Below are 22,224 nucleotides of genomic sequence, written 5' to 3' on the forward strand. Positions count from 1 at the left end.
CTGCTGAGTTTCCCCCAAATAATAGTGTGTGTGTGTCTGTATGTGTGTTCCATGTCCTTTGCACAACTCCAACTGAGATGATACATTCTCAATTTGCAAGGCAGAAAAATTTGAATGACAGCAGAAACAGAAGAATTAAAATGATATGGATGCCCCTGCCCCTCTCCCTTCCCACCAAAACAATATAATCATGATAGAATCTGGCGAATAAAACTTTGAATTCTATACAGGAAGAAAAAATTACAATTAATACAGCAAATTACTTAAAACAATTAGGAATATACACACAAAGGATATCTTCCTCAATCTGAGATCCTAATTCTTCCTCATCAGCTCCAATAGCAATGTAGTCATCTAAAAATAGAACAAAGAATTGTCATGAATAAGTTATCTTAACATTTTAAACAAAAAAGTCAATTCAGGGTAAGTTAAACTACATTCTTTTTTTTCAACCCCATTTGCCTTACATACAGAATCCTTTTAGCTTAGTTTCATCAGAATCTGGTCCATTTACTACCCATTAGTCTTCTGCTCTGGATTCACCTAAGATCCACAATGCTCCTGCTCATTGATGACGCCTTATCCCTCAGGAGTGGGGAATTGATCTAGCAGGTAATTCCTCATTTCACAACTCCATAAATTCTGGTTGCTCCAGCAGAGAGTAGAGAAACTTATACAAAGAACTGTCTTGTCTCCTGTGACCCAGGCTTCAATGCAAAGAAACCATTTCATTTGCCAATCGCATATATGGACACACTCAGAAGATTCCTATAAATATTCTCAAAAGGCTAGAAGGAAATAGAAAGAAACTATAAAGAAGAAAAAATATAAAAAGAAACAGTAAAAGGAATCAAAGTGGAAAGGGCAGAGTAAGGAGAAAAATAGTCAAACTAGCTATTGCTCAGTATGATAGAAAAGAAAAAGGGTGAATTTGTATAAAATGATAAATATTCCTGTGTATGAAACTCTTACAAAGCCAAAACTTTACATAGTAAAACTGGGTACATTCAAATTAAATAAATCAAGATCTCTTTTCCACTTAAAAAAAAGGAGAAAATGGAATTGAGAACACACAACTTACATACATCATATTAACATTTACCAACAGAGCCCAAATACAATATCATTAACTCTCAATTTGGGTGCAGAGTAATCAGTTTGGAGATTAAATACAGGGAAAAAAGATACTGTGTGGAAAAAAGTTCAAACAATTATGGATCAGGGTAAACACCCACACATTAGAAGGCATCTGTTTCTTGGAATTATTACAGCAATAAGCAGATGCCAAAAATATGTCTTTCTCCGCTCCTTCGCTGACCCCAATTACCAACAACTCCTCCCCAAGCTAAGCAGTGGTTCGCAGCGATCAACTGAATGATGCTTGTAAGACAGAAGGCATGAAGTGTAGATGGCGGTGACGGTGGTCAAAGCCCTGAGGAGTAAAACAAACGCCAAACTCACCCCCTGTTCGAAGAGCCGCGGCAATCATCTCCCTGCACTTTAACCGTACAGAGTCCGAAGTGTTCGGTGCCCGAGGAAAAGATGAAACGTAAGTGTCTCGAGTATTTGTCTCATCCTTTCTGCTGCTTACGTTGCCACTGGAGCTACTAAAATACACACACACGCACACATACACCAAAAAGAAATCAGGAAAAACTCTAACACCATTACCATCACTCTTTAAAAAAAAAAAAAAAAGTTAGCTTTAACAAATGAGATAATAATTCAGCGAATCTTAAATAAAAAAAAAAAAAATTTTTACCTGCATATAGATTAAACAACTATATTTTACCTTGATGCTCCTTTTAAACATTAAACAATATTTTTAATAGAAATAAACATATATTACAGTTCAGTACAATAAATGAGAAGCAGGGATCTTGGTTGTGAGAAGAGGGGTAAGGGCATGGGGCCAAAGAATATGACAGCTCTCAATCAAAACCACAAGGGAAAAAACACATTTGAAAAACCCTGTTCCAATGGGCTCGAAATGCCAATCAGGTCTGTATTTAAAATATCCCCTTCCAGGATAAAAGCCTTGTGTATTGAGAAGTGAGTTGTGAAAACATAAAAAGATCTCTTAATTTCTCCCCAGAGACATCAACCCAATCTGGTCATTGCTGTTGTTAGGTGCTGTCAGTTCTGACTCATAGAGACCCTATGTACTACAGAACAAAACACTGCCTGGTCCTGCACCATGCTTACAACTGTTGTTATGCTTGGGCCCACTGTTGCAGCCACTGTGTCAATCCGTCTCATTGAGGGTCCTCTCCTTTTTTGCTGACCCTGTACTTTACCAAGCATGATGTCCTTCTTCAGGGGCCGATCCCTCCTAACAACATGTCCAAAGTATGTAACACCTAGTCTCGCCATCCTTTCTTCCAAGGAGTATTCTGGTTATACTTCTTCGAAGACAGATTTGTTTGTCCTTTTGGAAGTCCATGGTATATTCAATATTCTTCACCGATACAATTCGAAGGCATCAATTCTTCTTCGGTCTGCCTTATTCATTATCCAGCTTTTGCATGCATATGATGCGACTGAAAATACCATGGCTTGGGGTCAGGATACCTTAGTCTTCAAGGTGACATCTTTACTTTTCAACATTTTAAAGGTCTTCTGCAGCAGATTTACCTAATGCAATGCCTCTTTTGATTTCCTAACTGCTGCTTCTATGGGTGTAGATTGTGGATCCAAGTAAAATGAAATCCTTGGCAACTTCAATTTATCATGATGTGGCTTATTGGTCCAGTTGTGAGAATTTCTGTTTCCTTTATGTTGAGGTGTAATCCATACTGAAGGCTGTGGTCTTTGATCTTCATTAGTAAGTGCCTCAAGTCCTCTACACTCTCAGCAAGCGAGGTTGTATCATCTGCATATCGCAGGTTAATGTTAATGAGTGTTCCTCCAGTCCTGATGCCCCATTCTTCTTCATATAGTCCAGCCTCTTGGATTATTAGCTCAGCATACAGATTGAATAGGTATGGTGAAAGGACACAACTCTGACACATACCTTTCCTGACTTCAAACCATGCAGTACCCTCCTGTTCTCTCTGAACAACTGCCTCTTCATCTATGTACAGGTTCCTAATGAGCATAATTAAGTGTTCTGAAATTCCCGTTCTTCACGATGTTATCCGTAATTTGTTATGACCCACACAGTCGAACGTCTTTGCATAGTCAATAAAACACAGGTAAACACCTTTCTGGAAACCCTGGTGGCATAGTGGTTAAGTGCTACGGCTGCTAACCAAAGGGTCAGCAGTTCGAATCCACCAGGCGCTCCTTAGAAACTCTATGGGGCAGTTCTACTCTGTCCTATAGGGTCGCTATGAGTCGGAATTGACTCGACAGCACTGGGTTTGCGTTTTTTTTTTTTTTTTTGGTAAACACCTTTCTGGTATTCTCTGCTTTCAGCCAAGATCCATCTGACATCAGCAATGATATCCCTGGTTCCACGTCCTCTTCTGAATCCAGTCTGAATTTCTGGCAGTTCCCTGTCAATATACTACTGCAGCTGCTGTTGAATGATCTTCAGCAAAATTTTTCTTGTGTGTGATATTAATGATAGTGTTCGATAATTTCTGCATTCGGCTGGATCACCTTTCTTGGGAATAGGCATAAATATGGATCTCCTCCAGTCAGTTGGCCAGGTAGCTTCTTCCAAATTTCTTTGCACAGACGAGTGAGCACCTCCAGCGCTGCATGCGTTTGTTGAAATATCTCTCAACTGGTGTTCCGTCAACTCCTCGAGCCTTGTTTTTCACCAATGCTTTCGGTGCAGCTTTGACTTCTTCCTTCAGTGCCATCAATTCCTGATCATATGCTACTTCCTAAAATGGCTGAACACTGACCAATTCTTTTTGGTATAATGACTGTGTATTCCTTCCATCTTCTTTGAATGCTTCCTTTGTCATTTAATATTTTCCCCATATAATCCTTTAATATTGCAACTCGAGGCTTGAATTTTTTCTTCAGTTCTTTCAGCCTGAGAAATGCCAAGCATGTTCTTCCCTTCTGGTTTTCCATCTCCAGCTCTTTGCACATGTCATTATAATACTTTACACTGTCTTCTCGAGCTGCCCTTTGTAATCTTCTGTTCAGTTCTTTTACTTTATCGTTTCTTCCTTTTGCTTTAGCTACCTGACAGGCAAGGGCAAGTTTCACAGTCTCTTCTGACATCGATTTTGGTCTTTTCTTCCTTTCCTGTCTTTTTAGTGATCTCTTGCTTTATCCATGTATGATGCCCTTGATGTCATTCCACAAATCAGTTGGTCTTCGGTCGTAAGTGTTCAACACATCAAAACTATTCTTGAGATGGTCTCTAAAATCAGGTGGAATATAGTCAAGATCATAATTTTGCTTTTGTGGACTTATTCTAATTTTCATTAGGTCATCAGTGTAATATTTTTTTCAGTTAACCTAATCATTTTACCTGCTTCTGAGGAACTTCTTATATTAGGTTCTTACTAAAATAGGTCCCTTCCAAAGTATTTTTATGTGACTAGTTTCAATTAACTTCCATTACATTAAAGATATTTGCCATAAACCTTTCCAGCGACTAATTATATCATTCACTTTACAAATCCATTAACTTACTGTACTGCTGCAACGAAATATTTCCTTACCTCCTCTCCAAAATACTCCAAACCCACTGTCAAAATTTCACAAATACATTGCAATGGCCAAAACAGTCATTTCACATACTTCCTATGTTTAGTCATCTCATTCCTGAAGCCTTTCTCCTCTGATTTCCCCCTGTGCTCCCAAAGTCTGTACACAAGTTTGTATTATGCTGACTTTCATACTTTCTTCCATATCATGCTGGGCTTGTCAAGAGAAGGGCTAGGACTTAGCTCTTTATATTTTCAGTGCAAAGCAAACTGCCCATCAGTGATAAATGAACAAACACTGATAAATAAACAAACCAGTGCTAACAATCCCACGTCTTCAATACTTCAATTATATGCTTTTGCCTTCTGAGCTGGAGTCAATGCCTAGCCCAACTGGGAAATTGCTCAGTTGGGCTAATGGAGCCTTTTCTTCACTGGCTTCACTACTGCTAGCCTACCCCTTAAATCCTGATGCCTCTTCCCTAAGTATTTAACACTTTACTTTCTTCTTGAATTCTTACATCCTAGACATATAACCCTTCTCAGCTACAAGTCACTTAGCTCTAACGTCATATCTTCCTTTAGGTTACACCTCAGACTCATTTCCCCAATCCTTTATTTATTCCTTCGAAGTGTGTATGAATATGTATGCATAGATAAATACCACCATTTATTTTATCAGACTTCAAACATAATAATTCTGTGCTTTTGCAGATAGCCTCTATGTCTAAACTTCAAGTACATGAAACTGATAAAATACAGGGAAACCTGTGAGAGCTGGAACTCGACGGGACTGCCTTGTTTTTCTGAGTCTCGCAAGTTTTATGCCTTTGACAGACTGCAGTCTTACCACTTTTCTATCAGTCTGTAGTAGTGGAAAATATTTGTTTTCCTTCACTTACACAGGTTCCAGCTTTCACAGGTTTTACCGTACCAAGAACTCTTCCTTTGATATTTTTCTGTATTCAAGGCATTAATCCAGTGACTTTGAATGTAACACAACTGAAAACATATGCTAAAAAAAAATCATAAATTATGGCCTGTACTTTCCAAAAATGTCAAGGTCATAAAAGACAACAAACAGACTGAAGAGCTGTTCTAGATTAAAGAAAACTACAGAAGTATGACAACTAAGTGATCCTTGATTACATTTTGGAAAAATCTTTTTCTTTTGCAATAAAGGACATTATTGGGACAATTGCTGAAATATGAGTAAAGTCTATAGATCAGGAAAAATGTACTGCATCAATGTCAAATTTCCTGATACTGGTAGCTGTACTGTGGTTATATGTAAGAAAATGTCCTTTTTCTTGGGAAACAAAAAACGACATATATAGGGTAAAGGGGGCATAACATTTAAATCACTCCTTCTGGACAAATAAACAAAACAAAAAACTGTGTGTATACACACACGTGTTAATATAATTGGGGCCACTGGATAAAGGGCTTACGGGAGTTCTTTGTAGTATTTGTGCAGTTTTTTCTAAGAGTCTGAAATTATTTCAGAACAAAAAGTTAGATAAAACTGCATAAATTTTAACTGCTCTTTAACCCTACTTTTGGCTTACCTTTTTTAACATCAAGTATATGTAGTACATAAAATAACAGTGCATGGTACTAACAACTGTTACTAAAAAAAAAGAAAGGTACATTAATAATTTTGGAAAAACACTGAGAAATAAACAGTTAAAATAGGGAACCTTAATAATCTAATATGCCTGTAAGTTCGTAAGAGGGTTACACAGTAGACAAAAGTTGAAGGGCACAGTTTGGAAACCTCTGCTCTAAACCAATGTTTCTAAAACTTTAGAGTGCATCAGGGTCACCTAAAGGGCTTGTTACAATGATTTTTGAGCCCTACTCCCAGAGTTTCTGATTTAACACTCTACAGAGAGCTCTAAGAATTTGCATTTCCATCAAGTCCTCACACTTCTGAGAACACTGCTCTAAGTCAATGTTTACTGCTAAACTACAAGCTTCCAAAGAACAGATGAACTGTATTTACTAGCCTGACTGGAATGTGCTGGATACTGCACAATTCATTAGATGTGATAAACCCAAACCTTGGCTGTCATGTTGATTCTAACTCATAGCAACCCTGTAGGACAGAGGAGAACTCCCCCACAGTTTCCAAGGAGCAGCTGTTGGATTCAAATTACTGATCTTTTGGTTAGCAGCTGTGGCTCTTAACCACTATGCCACCAGTGCTCTGTCAGACGTGATAACAAAAGACCAAACCTGTTGCTGTTGAGTTGATTCCAACTCACAGAGACCTTACAGGACAGAGTAGAACTGCCCCACAGGGTTTCAAAGGAGCAGCTAGTAGATTTGAACTGCCGACCTTTTTTGGTTAGCAGTCAAGCTCTTAACCACCGCACCACCAAGGCTCCATTAGACGTGATAAAGAACCACCAAACCCGTTGCCGTTGAGTCGATTTCGACGCATAGTGACCCTATAGGGCAGAGGAGAACTGCCCCATGGAGTTTCCAAGGAGTGCCTGGTTGATTTAAACTGCTGACCTTTTGGTTAGGAGCTGTAGCACTTAACCACTACACCACCAGGGTTTCCTCAGATGGGACAGGGGAGAGTTAATGCAAAGGCCCCACCAGAGCTGAGGAGTAATGTGAATCCTTCATTACCGAGCTACATGCTTTAAGTTCTTATGACAAATGGCTAAGTTTGGAAGGAAAAAAAGGCATAAAAAGAAAAATTAGATCCAGGGCCAAAACAAATCTAAAAAAGTGCGGTAAATACAGGAAATGGCCATTTGAGTCTCTACTTCGTTGCCTCATTATTAGTTCTGTTTGTGCCTATCCCTGAACCATTCAATTAAACTTGCTGAGTACAATGTAAATAACCTGTCCTTATTCATGCAGTGTTTTCTACTGTTCTTTTAAATTTACAGGAAATGTAAAAAAAAAAACCTTAGAATATTTGGCTATAGACATTTACTAATTACATTTGATTAGAAAACAGAAAGGGGAGCACAGTTATGGGATCTAAAGGCCCCGGAGGAAGTGATAGAGCCAGTGAAACAGTCTCTGACTTTCAACCTAAGTGAACTTCCATAAATGAAATACCTTTCTTCTCTTGCTTCAGGGCTATTCTGCGATGTAATTGCAGGTTCTTTTTTCTTTTCTTCAGAGTCTTTATCAGTTGATGGCCCATCTGAAATTTTATGAATCCGTTAAGTTATTAACATTCGCAAAGAAACAAAACTGAAACACTGCATGTTACCAAGCTATTCACGTGATAAAAAAACTAAAATTCTAAACTTTCAACAAGTAAATAAAGTTTATGCAAGTTATTCCACTAACATATGTACTTCAGTATTTTTTACAATGCATAGTCAGTCACCATTCACAAATAAACTCCCTCATTTGATGGGAACTAGAAATTCATATGCCAATGGGAAAGAAAGGAAAGTACATGGAAAAAATATCAACACTATCATTTAAAAAAATGAAAGCACAGCATATATAGCAATATTGTTTTAATAATTTTTCATGAATTCAAAAAATTTAAAGTGATATGCAAAATACAAATAAACATTTCAAGGGAAGTGAAAAAAGATATTTTCATAGAATAAAATACCTCAGGATTAGTAAGGCCTACCAAGTGCCTCCTCTATCTTAAATCTGTAAAGTAATGCCAAGTACATGAGCTTTAAGACTTGAGGTGAGCAATTACACACTGGGAAATAAAAGAATGGAAAATAGGCTGGGTCGATACAATATTTTAGGACTGACAAACATTCATGTCTCAATCAAGCAAAACAGCCTTGAAGCTAGGTTCAGAAAATGTTTTGAGTCTACTGAGTTAAAATCAACTCAACGGCAATAGGTTTGGTTTGGTTTTTTTCTACATTTTGTTCACTATATAAGTATTAAGAGCTACACAAACAATTCTTTCAATTCTTCATGTCCTTCTTATGCAACATAGAATTTGAGCATTAAATTCAACTGTATATCGGAAGCAACTAGGGAACCTTCCAGTCAATCTAAATCTCTAGTAATGAAGTGCCAAGCACTAACATTGTTAAAAGTTCCCCAGGTGATTGCAATATGTTGTCTGGGTTGACAATCAATGATAGAGAATGATGTCAATTATAACTCTAGAATTTACCTCGTGAAGTCTTGTCATGGATTGAATGGTGTCCCCCCAAAAATACGTGTCAACTTGGTTAGGCCATGATTCCCAATACTGTGTGGTTGTCCTCCATTTTGTGATTGTAATTTTATGCTAAAGAGGATTATGGTGGGATTGTAACACCACCCTTACTCAGGTCACCTCCCTGATCCAATGTAAAGGGAGTTTCCCCAGGGAAGCGGGTGGAGAATTGGGGACCTCACACCACCAAGAAAGCAGCACTAGGAGCAGAGCACGTCCTTTGGACACGGGGTCCCTGCTCCTGAGAAGCTCCTCAATCTTGGCAAGATTGAGGACAAGGACCCTCCTCCAGAGCTGACAAAGAGAGAAAGCTTTCCCCTGGAGCGGATATTGGACTTTTAGCCTACTTTACTGTGAGAATATAAACTTCTCTTCATTAAAGCCATCCACTTGTGGTATTTCTATTATGGCAGCACTAGATAACCAAGACAAGTATAGTTTGTCAAACTAAAATACAATTCAGTCCCTCTATGATAGAACACAAGTGTATCCCTTAGCTTCCACATACTAGTTTTATTGCCCTAGTTACTCTCTCTAATTCACGGGAAAGATCTCAAAGTCTGACGATGCTATAGTATTGTGTGGTAGAAAAGAAAGTTAATAATGACATTAAAGAATACAGCAAGGACTAAGAAATATTCTTAAAATAGGGCAGAAAGCATTTAAAAGGGGAAGTTGATATAATAAGGAAATACCATATAACAATGACTCAAAGTTGCTAAAGGGGCAGTAAAACTGATTTCACACACTGCCCTGACATAGTGAGAACAGGTATGATCATTTTAGAAAACAGAGCAGTAACAGCACATGCAACCATGAAAACATTCATTCTACCTGAATAGAGTGTTGAGGGAGTATATACAGCAAGCAGGACATGCTCCAGTACTGGACTGACTGACTGCGGTCAGATCGCACCTGCTTACTACCTACAGACTGTGTCCAAGTACTTAACCTCTCAGTCCTCAACTGCCTCATCAAAGTGGGGATTATCACAGCACCCACCACACTGGACTGTTGTGAGGATTACATGTATTAATCCATGGCACAGGATAAATGCATCAACACCTGGCACATCTGAAGTATATAAAAATGGGACACCTAATTAACTGGGTTACTGGGTTAATAGCTGCGGTAGTAAATCCTCCTCTAGAAATATAGCTAACAATCAGAAGAAAACCCTCTAGGCAGAAGCACATTCATCAAGACATTAGTTATACTAACAGGCATAAAGTTAAAAAAACTTAACTTGTAAGTGATTAAACGATAATATAATCACTCAACGCACTACTCTGAAGCCAATAAAAATGACAGTTATGACGAAGGAAAGTATTTTAAAAATTTTGTTAAAATATGCAGAATATAAATAAGTTTATACACTTCATAAGTAAAATTAGAGTGGAAGCAAAATCTATGTATAAGTGGAAAATGAAAAAACGAGAAATGCAGTAAGACACAAGCTGATGGTTGTAGTTAGGGACAGACCTAAGGATTTTTTTCCTTTGACTCTCCAGATTTTATTTAATGAACATGTAAATCTTTTATCTTAAGTTAAAAAAAATTTTAAAGGAGAGCTTGAACTGAAATTAAACCCATTGCTGTCGAGTCAATTGCGGCTCATAGCGAACCTACAGGACAGAGCAGAACTGCCCCATAGAGTTTCCAAGGAGCACGTGCTGGATCTGAACTGCCAACTCTTTGCTTAACAGTCACAGCACTTAGCTACTATACCACCAGGGTTTCCGAACTGAAATTAGGTACCTCAAATAACTATAAACAGTAAAACTTCTTTAAATATAAGATTAAGTAAGCATAACTGCAACGTCTGTTCTTTTCTCCCCCAAGGTGTGAAACCTCTTTCTAGAAATAAAAGTGCATTGTGTATGGTTCTCAACCAACTTTCCATGACTAACTGTGATTATCCCAAAACACGGAATTAGACTTAAAATTTAAATGAACTATAACTTAAGAGTTTGTCTTTAAACAACAGACTTAAAAAAAAAAGAAAACTTTATTTTGAAATAATTCCAAACATGCACAGATGTTATAAGAATAGCACAAAGAATCTCCAAATAACTTTTACTCAGATTCCCCAATTAACATTTTGCCACGTTTGCTCTTTTATTCCTTCATTCCCCATCTCTCTCTCTCTACAGAAATAAACAGAGATCCACAGGTATGTACACAGATATATTACTTTTTACCATTTAAAAATAAGTAGCAGGCATTATGCTCCTTTATCTGTAAATACTTCATGTATTTCTTAAGAATAAAGTTATTCATTTATATAACCACAGTAAATAATCAGTAAATTTAACAATGACACAATATTGTTAACTTATCTACAGGCCTTACACAAATTCTGCCAGTTGTCCAAAAAATGATAAATTCGTAGCAAATTTGTTCTGGTCCAGAATCTAATACAGGATCATATATTTTGTTTTCATTAAAACTAGACTTTTAAAATTTTATAGGCTTTATGGTTTTTTATTTACAAGTTTCCAAGCTCTTGTAATAGGTTTATGTTGTTATTTTTGAAATTTTAAAAGGTCCACTTTTTCTATTTTTTCTTCCATATAAGGCCAATAGCCTCAAAATTAAATTTTCTTAACACTCAGATCTTGTTTTTAAGTTCCATTTTCCTCAGAGAAATGGCTGATTACAGGGATGGGCAGAGAAGAGAGATGAGCCTGGTATACCTTGGTATGTCAGAATGTAGGAAAGTGATCAAAAATGGATGGGGTATGCCTTAGTTATCACCTCTCTATTCCCTAATGTCCCCCAAATCCTAAGCAACCACGAATCTGCTTTTTTGTCTCCAAAGATTTGCCTATTCTGAACACTTCATATAAAAGGAATCACATAATAAAAGGAGGAAAAAAAAAACCCATAGATGGGGCATGTCAAAAGGACATAGCTGCCAGCTTGTAGGGGTACCCACTGGCCAAATCTGGGACAATTTATGTACCAAAATAAACATGAGCAGTAATGGATTATAATCTATTGAACAGAAAAGGAATCCACAAGTCCACACTATTACTAGATAAAGACATACCTGAGGGGAAAGGAGTAAAAGGAAGGCTCTTTTCTTATTGTAGAATGATGACTTATAAATACTGAAGAAATGGAAAAATTAGAAAATCACAATTTTGCAACTATCATTGTAAAGACTGGTTTAGGCAAGTAACAGCAGATACTAAATCTGGGGATGTGGTCTGATAAGGAGAAAGTACCTCTCAAAGAATGCCTATTAGTTATAAGAAGAAAGACAATCAATTATACAGTGAAGAACTTGACTGACTTATCAGAATTAGTATCATCAATGCCTCAAGATGTGATACCTGAGAAGGACACAACATCACCTCCAACTACAGATGCACAATCTGATCTAATCACGAGAAAGCAGCAGCAAACCCCAAATAAGGAACATGCTATTAAACACAAAGGAAGAGAGAGTGCTTGCATTCTTCAAAATGTCAGTGTCATAAAAGATAAAAAAGGCTCAGGAACTATTGCAGATTAGAAGGCCAGATATGTGATCCTGGACTAGACATCATTGGGACAACTGACAAAACTACAACATGTACTACAGATTGGACAAGAGTACTGCACAAATGTTAAATCTCCTAAATTTTCTGTACTATGGTTGCGTAAGTGAATACACTTGTTCTAAGGAAATACACACTTAAATATTAAAGGGTAAAGGAACATAAATGCAACCTCTTCTCAATGGTTCAGAAAAAATTTGTATGTATGTATGGCTGCTAACCAAAAGGTCGGAAGTTCGAATCCACCAGGCGCTCCTTGGAAACTGTATGGGGCAGTTCTACTCTGTCCTATATAGGGTTGCTATGAGTCAGAACGGACTTGACAGCAACGGGTTTGGTTTTTTGGTTTACATACATATATAGAGAGAGAGAATACACATACACACAATACACACATACACACACAGAGAGAACATGGTAAAACAAATGTAGCAAAATATAAAAAATTCATAATCTAAATAGAGGGTACTTGCGAATTCTTTTTATTACTCTTGCACATTCCCTGTAAATCAGAAAACCATTTTAAAAACAATTTTAAAAGCATGCACGACTCTTCCCTTGGGGGAAAATTTAATTTTCTTCTTACCTAAAGAGGTTATCCAGTTAGTAGCAATGAAAGTCAAGAAAGCTAAATTTGACTAATTTAAAAAAGCAAAACACAGAGGTCAAACTACTCCCCTCATTCTTATTTTAAAGCATTGATTTCATAACATCTAGATTCACAAAAAGAAAAAATACAACAACCATCTGAATAAAACAGAGTATCATAAATATGTGTAAGAGAAGAGAGGTCGATTATACCTAATAACTTTTTCCAGGATTTGATAAGAGATTTTGCTAAGGATGTAACCTCTTCATCTGTACTCTGCTTGCGAATAGCATTAACTGACATTCCAATCCTTGTGGACTGCAAGACAAGAACAAAAAAATTTGTACAATACTTACAAGCAATTTCCTTTCTGACAACTTGATGTCTCACCCATGTTTTCTTCTTTCCCAGATTCCTGTTCCCAGTTTACAGCAAAAACCTTTGAATTTTTTGAAGTCTTATAATAGTATATTATAGACTTAAGATAGAAACATCTTCAGATCAAATATTGGACTCATCAATGTTCGTATCATTGAAAATCTGCAACCACACAACCTGCTATTGTAAAAGCTGGATAATGAAACAGGTCTTTCCACAAGTAAAACACGATGATAAAATTGAAATTGTACTTATACATACGGCAAGCAGAAGCAATGACTGATAAATGCACTAAGAAATGTTTCTATACATTCTCCTACTTAGATCACATCATAGAGCACTTGCTGCAACTTACCGTGAGGAAACCCAAACAAAAATCACTTCTTACAGAGGTTTAAAAAAATTTTTTTTTTCTTGGCTATAATTAGCATATAATCATAGATATTAAAACAGACTTCAAAGAATATCGAGAATTTAACATGCAGGAATACTGCGTGCCTGGGCCTATGCTGAAAGCATCCATATTCTTTAATCTTCCTAACAACTTTTCAAAATTGAGATCATTATCCTTATTTTTAAAGATGAAGAAATTGGAAGTACAGACAAATAACTTGTTTGACATTACACCATCGCTAACTGACAAAGCTAGAGTTTCAAACCAGGTCTGTCCATTTCCAAAGTCCATGCTCTTTCTATCACACCAATGGCTCTCAAACTGTGGTCAAGGAACACAAAAACTATGACAGGCCAAATTAGAGATAATGAGTAAAATATAGTAAATTACTTAGCAAGTGCAGGTTGTGAGTAGACAATCTTTCAAAACATGTGGTCTATAAGAAAAAAAAGGAATTTTTAGTGGTGAAAACAAAGGAACCCCTGCTGTTGACTTTAAGGCAAAGAAACAAAGGGGCACTTAAGGTTTCCTTTTAAATTATTTGATCCTTTCAACAAAAGGGTTCAGAACAAAAGTTTTGTTCAAAAATTTATAGTACTTGTTTGCTGAGTTACATCTTTTGGAAAGCTAAGCAGGGCAGATTAGGTTCAAGAGCAAAAAGATAAAGGGACTCCACAAATCCAAAGCCCCCAAATGGTTTTCTAGAAGAAAACCTATTTTATTGGATGAATGGAGGAAATAACTTGAGTTATTAACCCAGTTCTGAAGCTTGAGACTGACACTGATTAGAAAACGGCATTTTAGGAGAGACTCAGAAGCGAGCAAAAGTATAACCAGAGCGTGAACAAATTGTGTGCTATTGACTGACTGCTTTTTTAATCACCACAGGATGTGCTGATCACTAAAAAGTCAATGATTATCCTGCCTAGAGAAGAAAACCCATAATGAGACTATAACACCAGTTCCAGTTGTCACTGAGTGGATTCCAACTCTGGGTGACCCCAGGTATGTCAGGGTAGAACTGTGCTCCGTAGGGTTTCCAACGGCTGATTTTTCAGAAGTAGATGGCCAAATTTTTCTCCCACGGACCTTCAGCGTGGATTTGAATTTCTAATCTTTCAGTTTGCAGCCAAGTGTGTTAACTGCACCACCCACGGACTTCATTGAAAATACAGTCATCTGTAATAAACGTCTTATTTAAGAAAGATATTGTCTAGCCAAAAAACTGTGAGAATAAAAATAAGGCTGCTGAGGTAGAATGATAAAGATTTAAGGTAATTTTGTTTTCTTTTCCCCTTTTAAGGGGGTATTTTGGGGAGAGTGGAGGAAAGAGGACAGATAAAAGAACTGTGAAGCTATTTCACTTGAACAACTAAATTTAGATTTGACTCTAAGCATTCCCTAGATTCCAGGAATTTTTCCTAAAACTAGTATGGTATGAATAACAGGTTGCAATATGTAGGCTATAAAAAACGTGCTGTGTACTCAAGTAACGTTAGAAAACGGGGGGAAAACAGGTTTCTTGAGTATAGAACTTTTTGAAGCCTTTAAGGTAACACTGAAACTCTATGAAGAGAAAATATGTGCCTCTGCCCACACTTGGCCACCTAGTTTCTACAAAACACCAGAGGCAGAGTCTGAAAAACACTGCCTTGGAGAAGTGGAGAGTGGATGAAACAGTCTTACGGAGTCAGTGGTAAATCAAAAAAGAAAGCATATTGAGGATCAAGAGACCCTGCTAACCTCAGAGGAACTTAGGCAGGATGCTGTGTTCCAGAAGAAAAACCCAATTTAAAGGTAATCGCTAAATCTTAAATTAAGAAACATACAGCTATCACAAAATACTGTTGAAAGAAATTAACGATCTAAAAAAATGGAAACACAGCCCATGTTCATGGATCGAAAAGGGCAATAACAATCAAAGCAATGTACATATCCAAAGCAACACTGTTCTGGATTGAATTATGTCCCCCAAAATATGTATTGAAATTCTGACCTCTATATCTGTAGATGCAATCATATTTGGGTACACGGTTTCCTTCATTATGTTAATGAGGCCCTAACAGTGTGGTGTGCCCTAAACTTCATCACTTACTGAGTTATAAAAAGAGCAGATTAGATACAGAAACAAGCACGTATGGGGGGGAAGGGGAGGAGTGAGACACTATCTGATGACAACACAGGCGGATAAATCTACAAATCCAGGGACTCCAAGGACTGCCGGCTACTAGAAGCTGAAATAGACAAAGCGGCAGTTCCCCTAGAGCCACCCTGGATTCAGACTCCTGGTCTCCTTCTGGCCCCCACGAGTCTGTCACTTTGTCGTGCTGTGGGGGCTTGTGTGTTGCTGTGATGCTGGAAGCTATGCCACCGGTATTCAGATACCAGCAGGGTCACCCATGGAGAACACATTTCAGTTGAGCTTCCAGACTAAGACAGACTAGGAAGAAGGACCAGGCAGCCTACTTCTGAAAAGCATTAGCCAGTGAAAACCTTATGAATAGCAGCAGAGCATTGTCTGATATACTGCTGGAAGATGAGCCCCCCGAGCTGGAAGGCACTCAAAGGATGACTGGGGAAAAGCTGCCTCCTCAAAGCAGAGTCAACCTTAATGACATGGATGGAGCAAAGCTTTGGGGACCTCCATGTGCTGATGTGGCAAGACTCAAAATGAGAACAAACAGCTGCAAACATCCATTAATAATTAGAACCTGGAATGTACGAAATATGAATCTAGGAAAATTAGAAATCATCAAAAACGAAATGGAATGCATAAACATCAGTATCCTAGGCACTAGTGAGCTCAAATATACTGGTATTGGCCATTCTGAATCAGACAATCATATGGTCTACTATGCCGCAAATAACAACTTGAAGAGGAATGGTGCTGCATTCATCGTCAAAAAGAACATTTCAAGATCTATCCTGAAATACAACACTGTCAGTGATAGGATAACATCCATATGTCTACAAGGAAGACCAGTTAATACGACTGTTATTCAAATTTATGCACCAACCATTAAGGCCAAAGATGAAGAAATTGAAGATTTTTATCAGCTTCTGCAGTCTGAAATTGATCGAACATGTAGTCAGGATGCTTTGATAATTACTGGTGATTGGAATGCGAAAGTTGAAAACAAAGAAGAAGGATCGTTAGTTGGAAAATACGGCCTGGGTGACAGAAAGGATGCCGGAGACCTAATGATAGAATTTTGCAAGACCAACGACTTCTTCACTGCAAATACCTTTTTTCACCAACATAAACAGCGGCTATACACATGGACTCACCAGACGGAATATACAGGAATCAAATCGACTACATCTGTGGAAGGAGACGATGGAAAGGCTCGATATTATCAGTCAGAAAAAGGCTAGGGGCCAACTGAGGAACAGACCATCAATTGCTCATATGCAAGTTCAAGTTGAAACTGAAGAAAATTAGAGCAACTCCACAAGTGCCAAAATACAACCTTGAGTATATCCCACCTGAATTTAAAGGCCATCTCGAGAACAGATTTGACATGTTGAACACTAATGACCAAAGACCAGACGAGTTGTGGGATGACATCAAGGACATCATACATGAAGAAAGCAAGAGGTCACTGAAAAGACAGGAAAGAAAGAAAAGACCAAGATGCACGTCAGAGGAGACTCTGAAACTTGCTATCGAATGTTATGCAGCTAAAGCAAAAGGAAGAAATGATGAAGTAAAAGAACTGAACACTAGATTTCAAAGGGCGGCTGGAGAAGGCAAAGTATTATAATGACATGTGCAAAGAGTTAGAGATAGAAAACCAAAAGGGAAGAACACGCTCAGTGTTTCTCAAGCTGAAAGAACTGAAGAAAAAATTCAAGCCTCGAGTTGCAATACCGAAGGATTCTATGGGGAAAATATTAAACGATGCAGGAAGCATCAAAAGAAGATGGAAGGAATACAAAGAGTCATTATGCCAAAAAGAATTAGCTGACACTCAACTACTTCAAAAGGTAGCATGTGATCAGGAACCGATGGCACTGAAGGAAGAAGTCAAAGCTGCACTGAAGGCACTGGCAAAAAACAAGGCTCCAGGAATTGACGGAATATCAACAGAGATGTTTCAACAAACAGATGCAGTGCTGGAAGTACTCACTCATCTATGCCAAGAAATCTGGAAGACAGCTACTTGGCCAACTGACTGGAGGAGATCCATATTTATGCCTATTCCCAAGAAAGGTGATCCAACCGAATGTGGAAATTATCAAACACTACCATTAATATCACACACAAGCAAAATTTTGCTGAAGATCATTCAAAAGTGGCTATAGCAATATATTGACAGGACCTCTTTAAAGTGTTGAAAAGCTAAGATGTCACCTTGAAGACTAAGGTGTGCCTGACCCAAGCCATGGTATTTTCAATCACATCATATGCACATGAAAGCTGGACAGTGAATAAGGAAGACCGAAGAATTGACGCCTTTGAATTGTGATGTTGGCAAAGAATATTGAATATACCATGGACTGCCAAAAGAATGAAGAAATCTGTCTTGGAAGAAGTGCAACCAGAATGCTCCTTAGAAGCAAGGATGGTGAGACTGCATCTTACTTACTTTGGACATGTTGTGAGGAGAGCTCAGTCCCTCGAGAAGGACATCATGCTTGGTAAAGCACAGGGTCAGCGAAAAAGAGGAAGACCCTCAATGAGATGGACTGACACAGTGGCTGCAACAATGGGTTCATGCCTAACAATGATTGTAAGGATGGTGCAGGACTGGGCATCGTTTGGTTCTGTGGAACACAGGGTTGCTGTGAGTTGGAATCGACTCGACAGCACCTAGTAACAACAACAAAGCCTCCTAAACTGTGAGAAAATAAATTTTCTGTTCTTTAAATCCACCCACTTGTGGTATATCTGTTACCCAACCGAACACTAGCTGCTTTTCTGCAGAAATTGACATGCTTATCCTAAAATTCTTATGGAAACATAAAAGACCCGGAATATCCAAAAGAACCTATGGAAAAGCAGAACGAAGTTGAAAGACTCACACTTCCTAATTTCAAAACTTTTTAGAATGTTATCATAATCAAGCCAAAGTACTGGCATAAGGATAGATCAAACCAAAACCAAACTCATTGCTGTCAATTCCGACTCACAGCGACCACACAGGACAGCACATTGCCCCACTGGGTTTCAAAGGAGTGGATGGTGGATTTGAACTGCCAACCTGTTAGTTAGCAGCTGAGCTTTCAACCACTGTGCCACCAGGGCTCCAACAATACCCACTAATTCACCTCAGGTATCGTCCAGCTCTCAGTAACCAAGACCAAAGGCCAAATGGGTTCTTCCAAGATGATTTCACACCTCACAACATACAGCAGAATACTATTCACCTATAAAAAAAAAGTGAAGTACCAATACACGCTACAACACAGATTAACCTTGAAAATAGTATGCTAAGTGAAAGAAGTAAGACACAGAAGGGCACATACTGTATGATTCCATTTACACAAAATGTTCAGAATAGGCAAGTCTACAGGGACAGGAAGTAGATTAGTGGTTGCCTGGGGGTGGGAACAGGGAGGGCGCTAACAGGTATAGGGTTCCCTTTCAGGGTGATAAAAATGATCCAAAATTGTCTGATGGTAATACAATTCTGTAAATACATTAAAAACCATTGAACTGTATATACTTTAAATGAGTAGATTTTATCATAAGTGAATTATATCTCAATAAAGCTGCCTTAAAAATAAGAAAAAGGGAACATAGTGTGTTTACTATCCTTTCTACAAGTTCCATGAGGACAAAGGCTTTGCCTTGTTCACCACTATATCCAGCATACAGAATAATACCTGGCACCAATGGCCTCATCTACCTTCAGACCAGAAGAACTAGATGGTGCCCGGCTACCACTAACAGCCATCCTGATCAGGGCCACAATAGATGGACCCTGATAGGATAGGATAAAATGCAGAACAGAACTCAAATTTCTCTAAAAAAAAAAAAAAAAAAAGACTTACTGCACCAGCTGATATTACAGGACTCCCAGAAAGTACTGCCCTGGGATGCTCTTTAAACTTTTAACCGAAACTAGCTTGAGATTACCTTTTAGCTAAATAACTGACTGGCTCACAAAATAAAGGGTATTACATGAGAGTACTGTGCTCCTTTAAAAAATCATCTGTATGAGACCAAATGGTCAACAAGTACTTTAAAACAAAGATGAGAAGGAAAGGCGACAGGAAAACTAGATTAATGGAAACAGAGTAACCAGAATGGAAATACTGGGAATGTTTATGCATCCTGAGGAATATAACCAACGTCTCTGAACAATTCGTACAGAAATTGTTGAATCAGAAGCTAAACTGCTGTGTAAACCTTCACTGAAAACAGAGTAATATATTACTTTAAAAAAAAAAAGGAATAATGTGCTACATAGCAGGCACTGAATAATTACGGAATAAATGAATTTACTGTATATAATTTACAAAACTAGCCCAATCTATTATGGTATTTGTCTTCCTGTTTACTTCCTCACTTCCCATTCACTCTTCAATCCACAGCAATTAGCCTTTTGTACAAAGCATCCTAATTGTAAACTCCAATGGAATCTTCAGTTCTCATTTGATTTAACCTGTCTAGTTACATCTTGGAAACCATAGTGGTGTAGTGGTTAAGTGCTAACCAAAAGGTCGGCATTTCAAATCCACCAGGTGCTCCTTGGAAACTCTACGGGGTAGTTTTATTTGTCCTATAGGGTCGCTACGAGTCGGAATCAACGCGATGGCAATGGGTTTTTTTTTTTTTTTTTTTGGTTTAGTTACATCTTAACACCGCTTACCCTTCTTCCTGGAAGATCTAATCCGTCCCTGTGCTATTACGTCTCAAATATTTCCTAACCCCACTCTTTCTCCTACACTCTTGAGCTGTTTACACAAATGACTTTTTAAATTAAAATCCATTAAACTTAAAAATTCAGTTCTTAGGTCACATTTCAAGTGCTCAATACTCTCATGTGGCTAGCAGCTACAATATTAGACAGGACAGATATAGAACATTTCCATCATTGCAGAAAGTTCTATTTGAAAACACTGCTCTAAATGATGTACTCAACCATCTACCAGACATCTACATCTATTTGTTTTCACAGGCTTCTCAAAACCCAATGTATCCAGAATTATCCTTTATCCCTTCAGCCTTTCATCTTCATTTCCTTCTTATCCTAACCCCACCAGGCAACCTTTCTTGAATTTTCCTGTATTTTTTTGTTTTTGTTTTTCTAACCCCACCAGGCAACCTTTCTTAAATTTTCCAGTATTGTTAAATGGCATCATTTACCATCACCTACTGCAAATATCTCAGTCTTCCGAAATTCCTCCCTCTCCTTCACCCACATCTAGTCAGCTGGTAATTCTTGTAGACTGTCCGTCATTAACAAGCTCCCCTTCTCTCCATTTTCCATTGCTACTATCCTACTTCAAGCCCTCATCACTGCTCACCTAAATAAGTGCTTTAGTCAACAAGTTTTCCTGTTTCCAGCCTCCCATTTTTTTTAATGTACAAATCAGGTCATGTGCTCTCCTGCCCAACACCTTTCAGCCCAGCTACACTCAGGAATGCATGTGAGGTTCTGCATGCGATCCTGCATCTTCAACTCTGTATCAGGCTTGCCCTTTCACCTTACCTTCCTACTGTATCAAATAACTTGTAGTTCCCATAATATGACATACTGCTTCCACATATAGTTTCCTGCCAGAATACCTTCCCCTACCCAGCTGCCTAACCTGTTGCTGTCAAGTCCATTGTGACTTATGGTGGGCCCACGTGTTACAGAGTAGAAGTGCTCCACAGGATGTTGTCTTAGTCATCTAGTGCTGCTATAACAGAAATACCACAAGTGAGTGGCTTTAACAAAGAGAAGTTTATTTTCTCAAAGCCCAGTAGGCTAAAAGTCCAAATTCAGGGCGTAAACTCCAGGGGGAAGGCTTTCTCTCTGTCGGCTCTGAGGAAGGTCCTTGTCCTCAATCTTGCCAAGGTCAAGGAGCTTCTCAGGCACAGGGACCCCAGGTCCAAAGGATACGCTCTGCTCCTGGTGCTACATTCTTGGTGGTATGAGGTCCCCAACTCTCTGCTTGCTTTCCTTTCCCTTTACCTCTTGTAAAATAAAAAGTGGTGCAGGCCACACCCCAGGGAAACTCCCTTTACACTGGATTAGGGAGTGGCCTGAGCAAGAGTGTTACATCCCACCCTAATCCTTTTAACCACAGGCAGAGATTATGATCTGTAACACATAGGAAAATCACAAAATGGAGGACAACCACACATAGCCTAACCAAATTAATACACACATTTTGGGGGGAATATAATTCAATCCATGACAGATGTTCTTAGCTGTAATCTTACAGAAAGTCCCCGGATGGCAAAAGCAGTTTCCAGTAGATTGCTAACCTAAAGGTTGGCGTTTGAACCCATGCAGCAGCAGTATGGGAGAAAAGCCTGGCAATCTGCTTTCATAAAGACTAGAGCCAAGAAAACCCTACAGAGCAGTTCCAGTCTG

General features: G+C 38.3%; 1 protein-coding gene across 1 annotated transcript in view; it reads right to left on the bottom strand.

Moving 5' to 3' along the window:
* Positions 1-22,224, bottom strand: part of TCEA1 (transcription elongation factor A1) — a 57,844-nt gene that overhangs the window by 11,963 nt on the left and 23,657 nt on the right. The window contains exons 3-6 of the mRNA XM_064267710.1: positions 13,131-13,236; positions 7,695-7,782; positions 1,462-1,607; positions 298-354 (exon numbers count right to left, since the gene is read on the bottom strand). Of these exons, the coding sequence (XP_064123780.1) occupies positions 298-354; positions 1,462-1,607; positions 7,695-7,782; positions 13,131-13,236 (397 nt within the window). The remainder of the gene's footprint in view (positions 1-297; positions 355-1,461; positions 1,608-7,694; positions 7,783-13,130; positions 13,237-22,224) is intronic.

The sequence above is a fragment of the Loxodonta africana genome, chromosome 14 (genome assembly GCF_030014295.1).
Source record: "Loxodonta africana isolate mLoxAfr1 chromosome 14, mLoxAfr1.hap2, whole genome shotgun sequence".
In the NCBI taxonomy this organism is placed as follows: domain Eukaryota; kingdom Metazoa; phylum Chordata; class Mammalia; order Proboscidea; family Elephantidae; genus Loxodonta; species Loxodonta africana.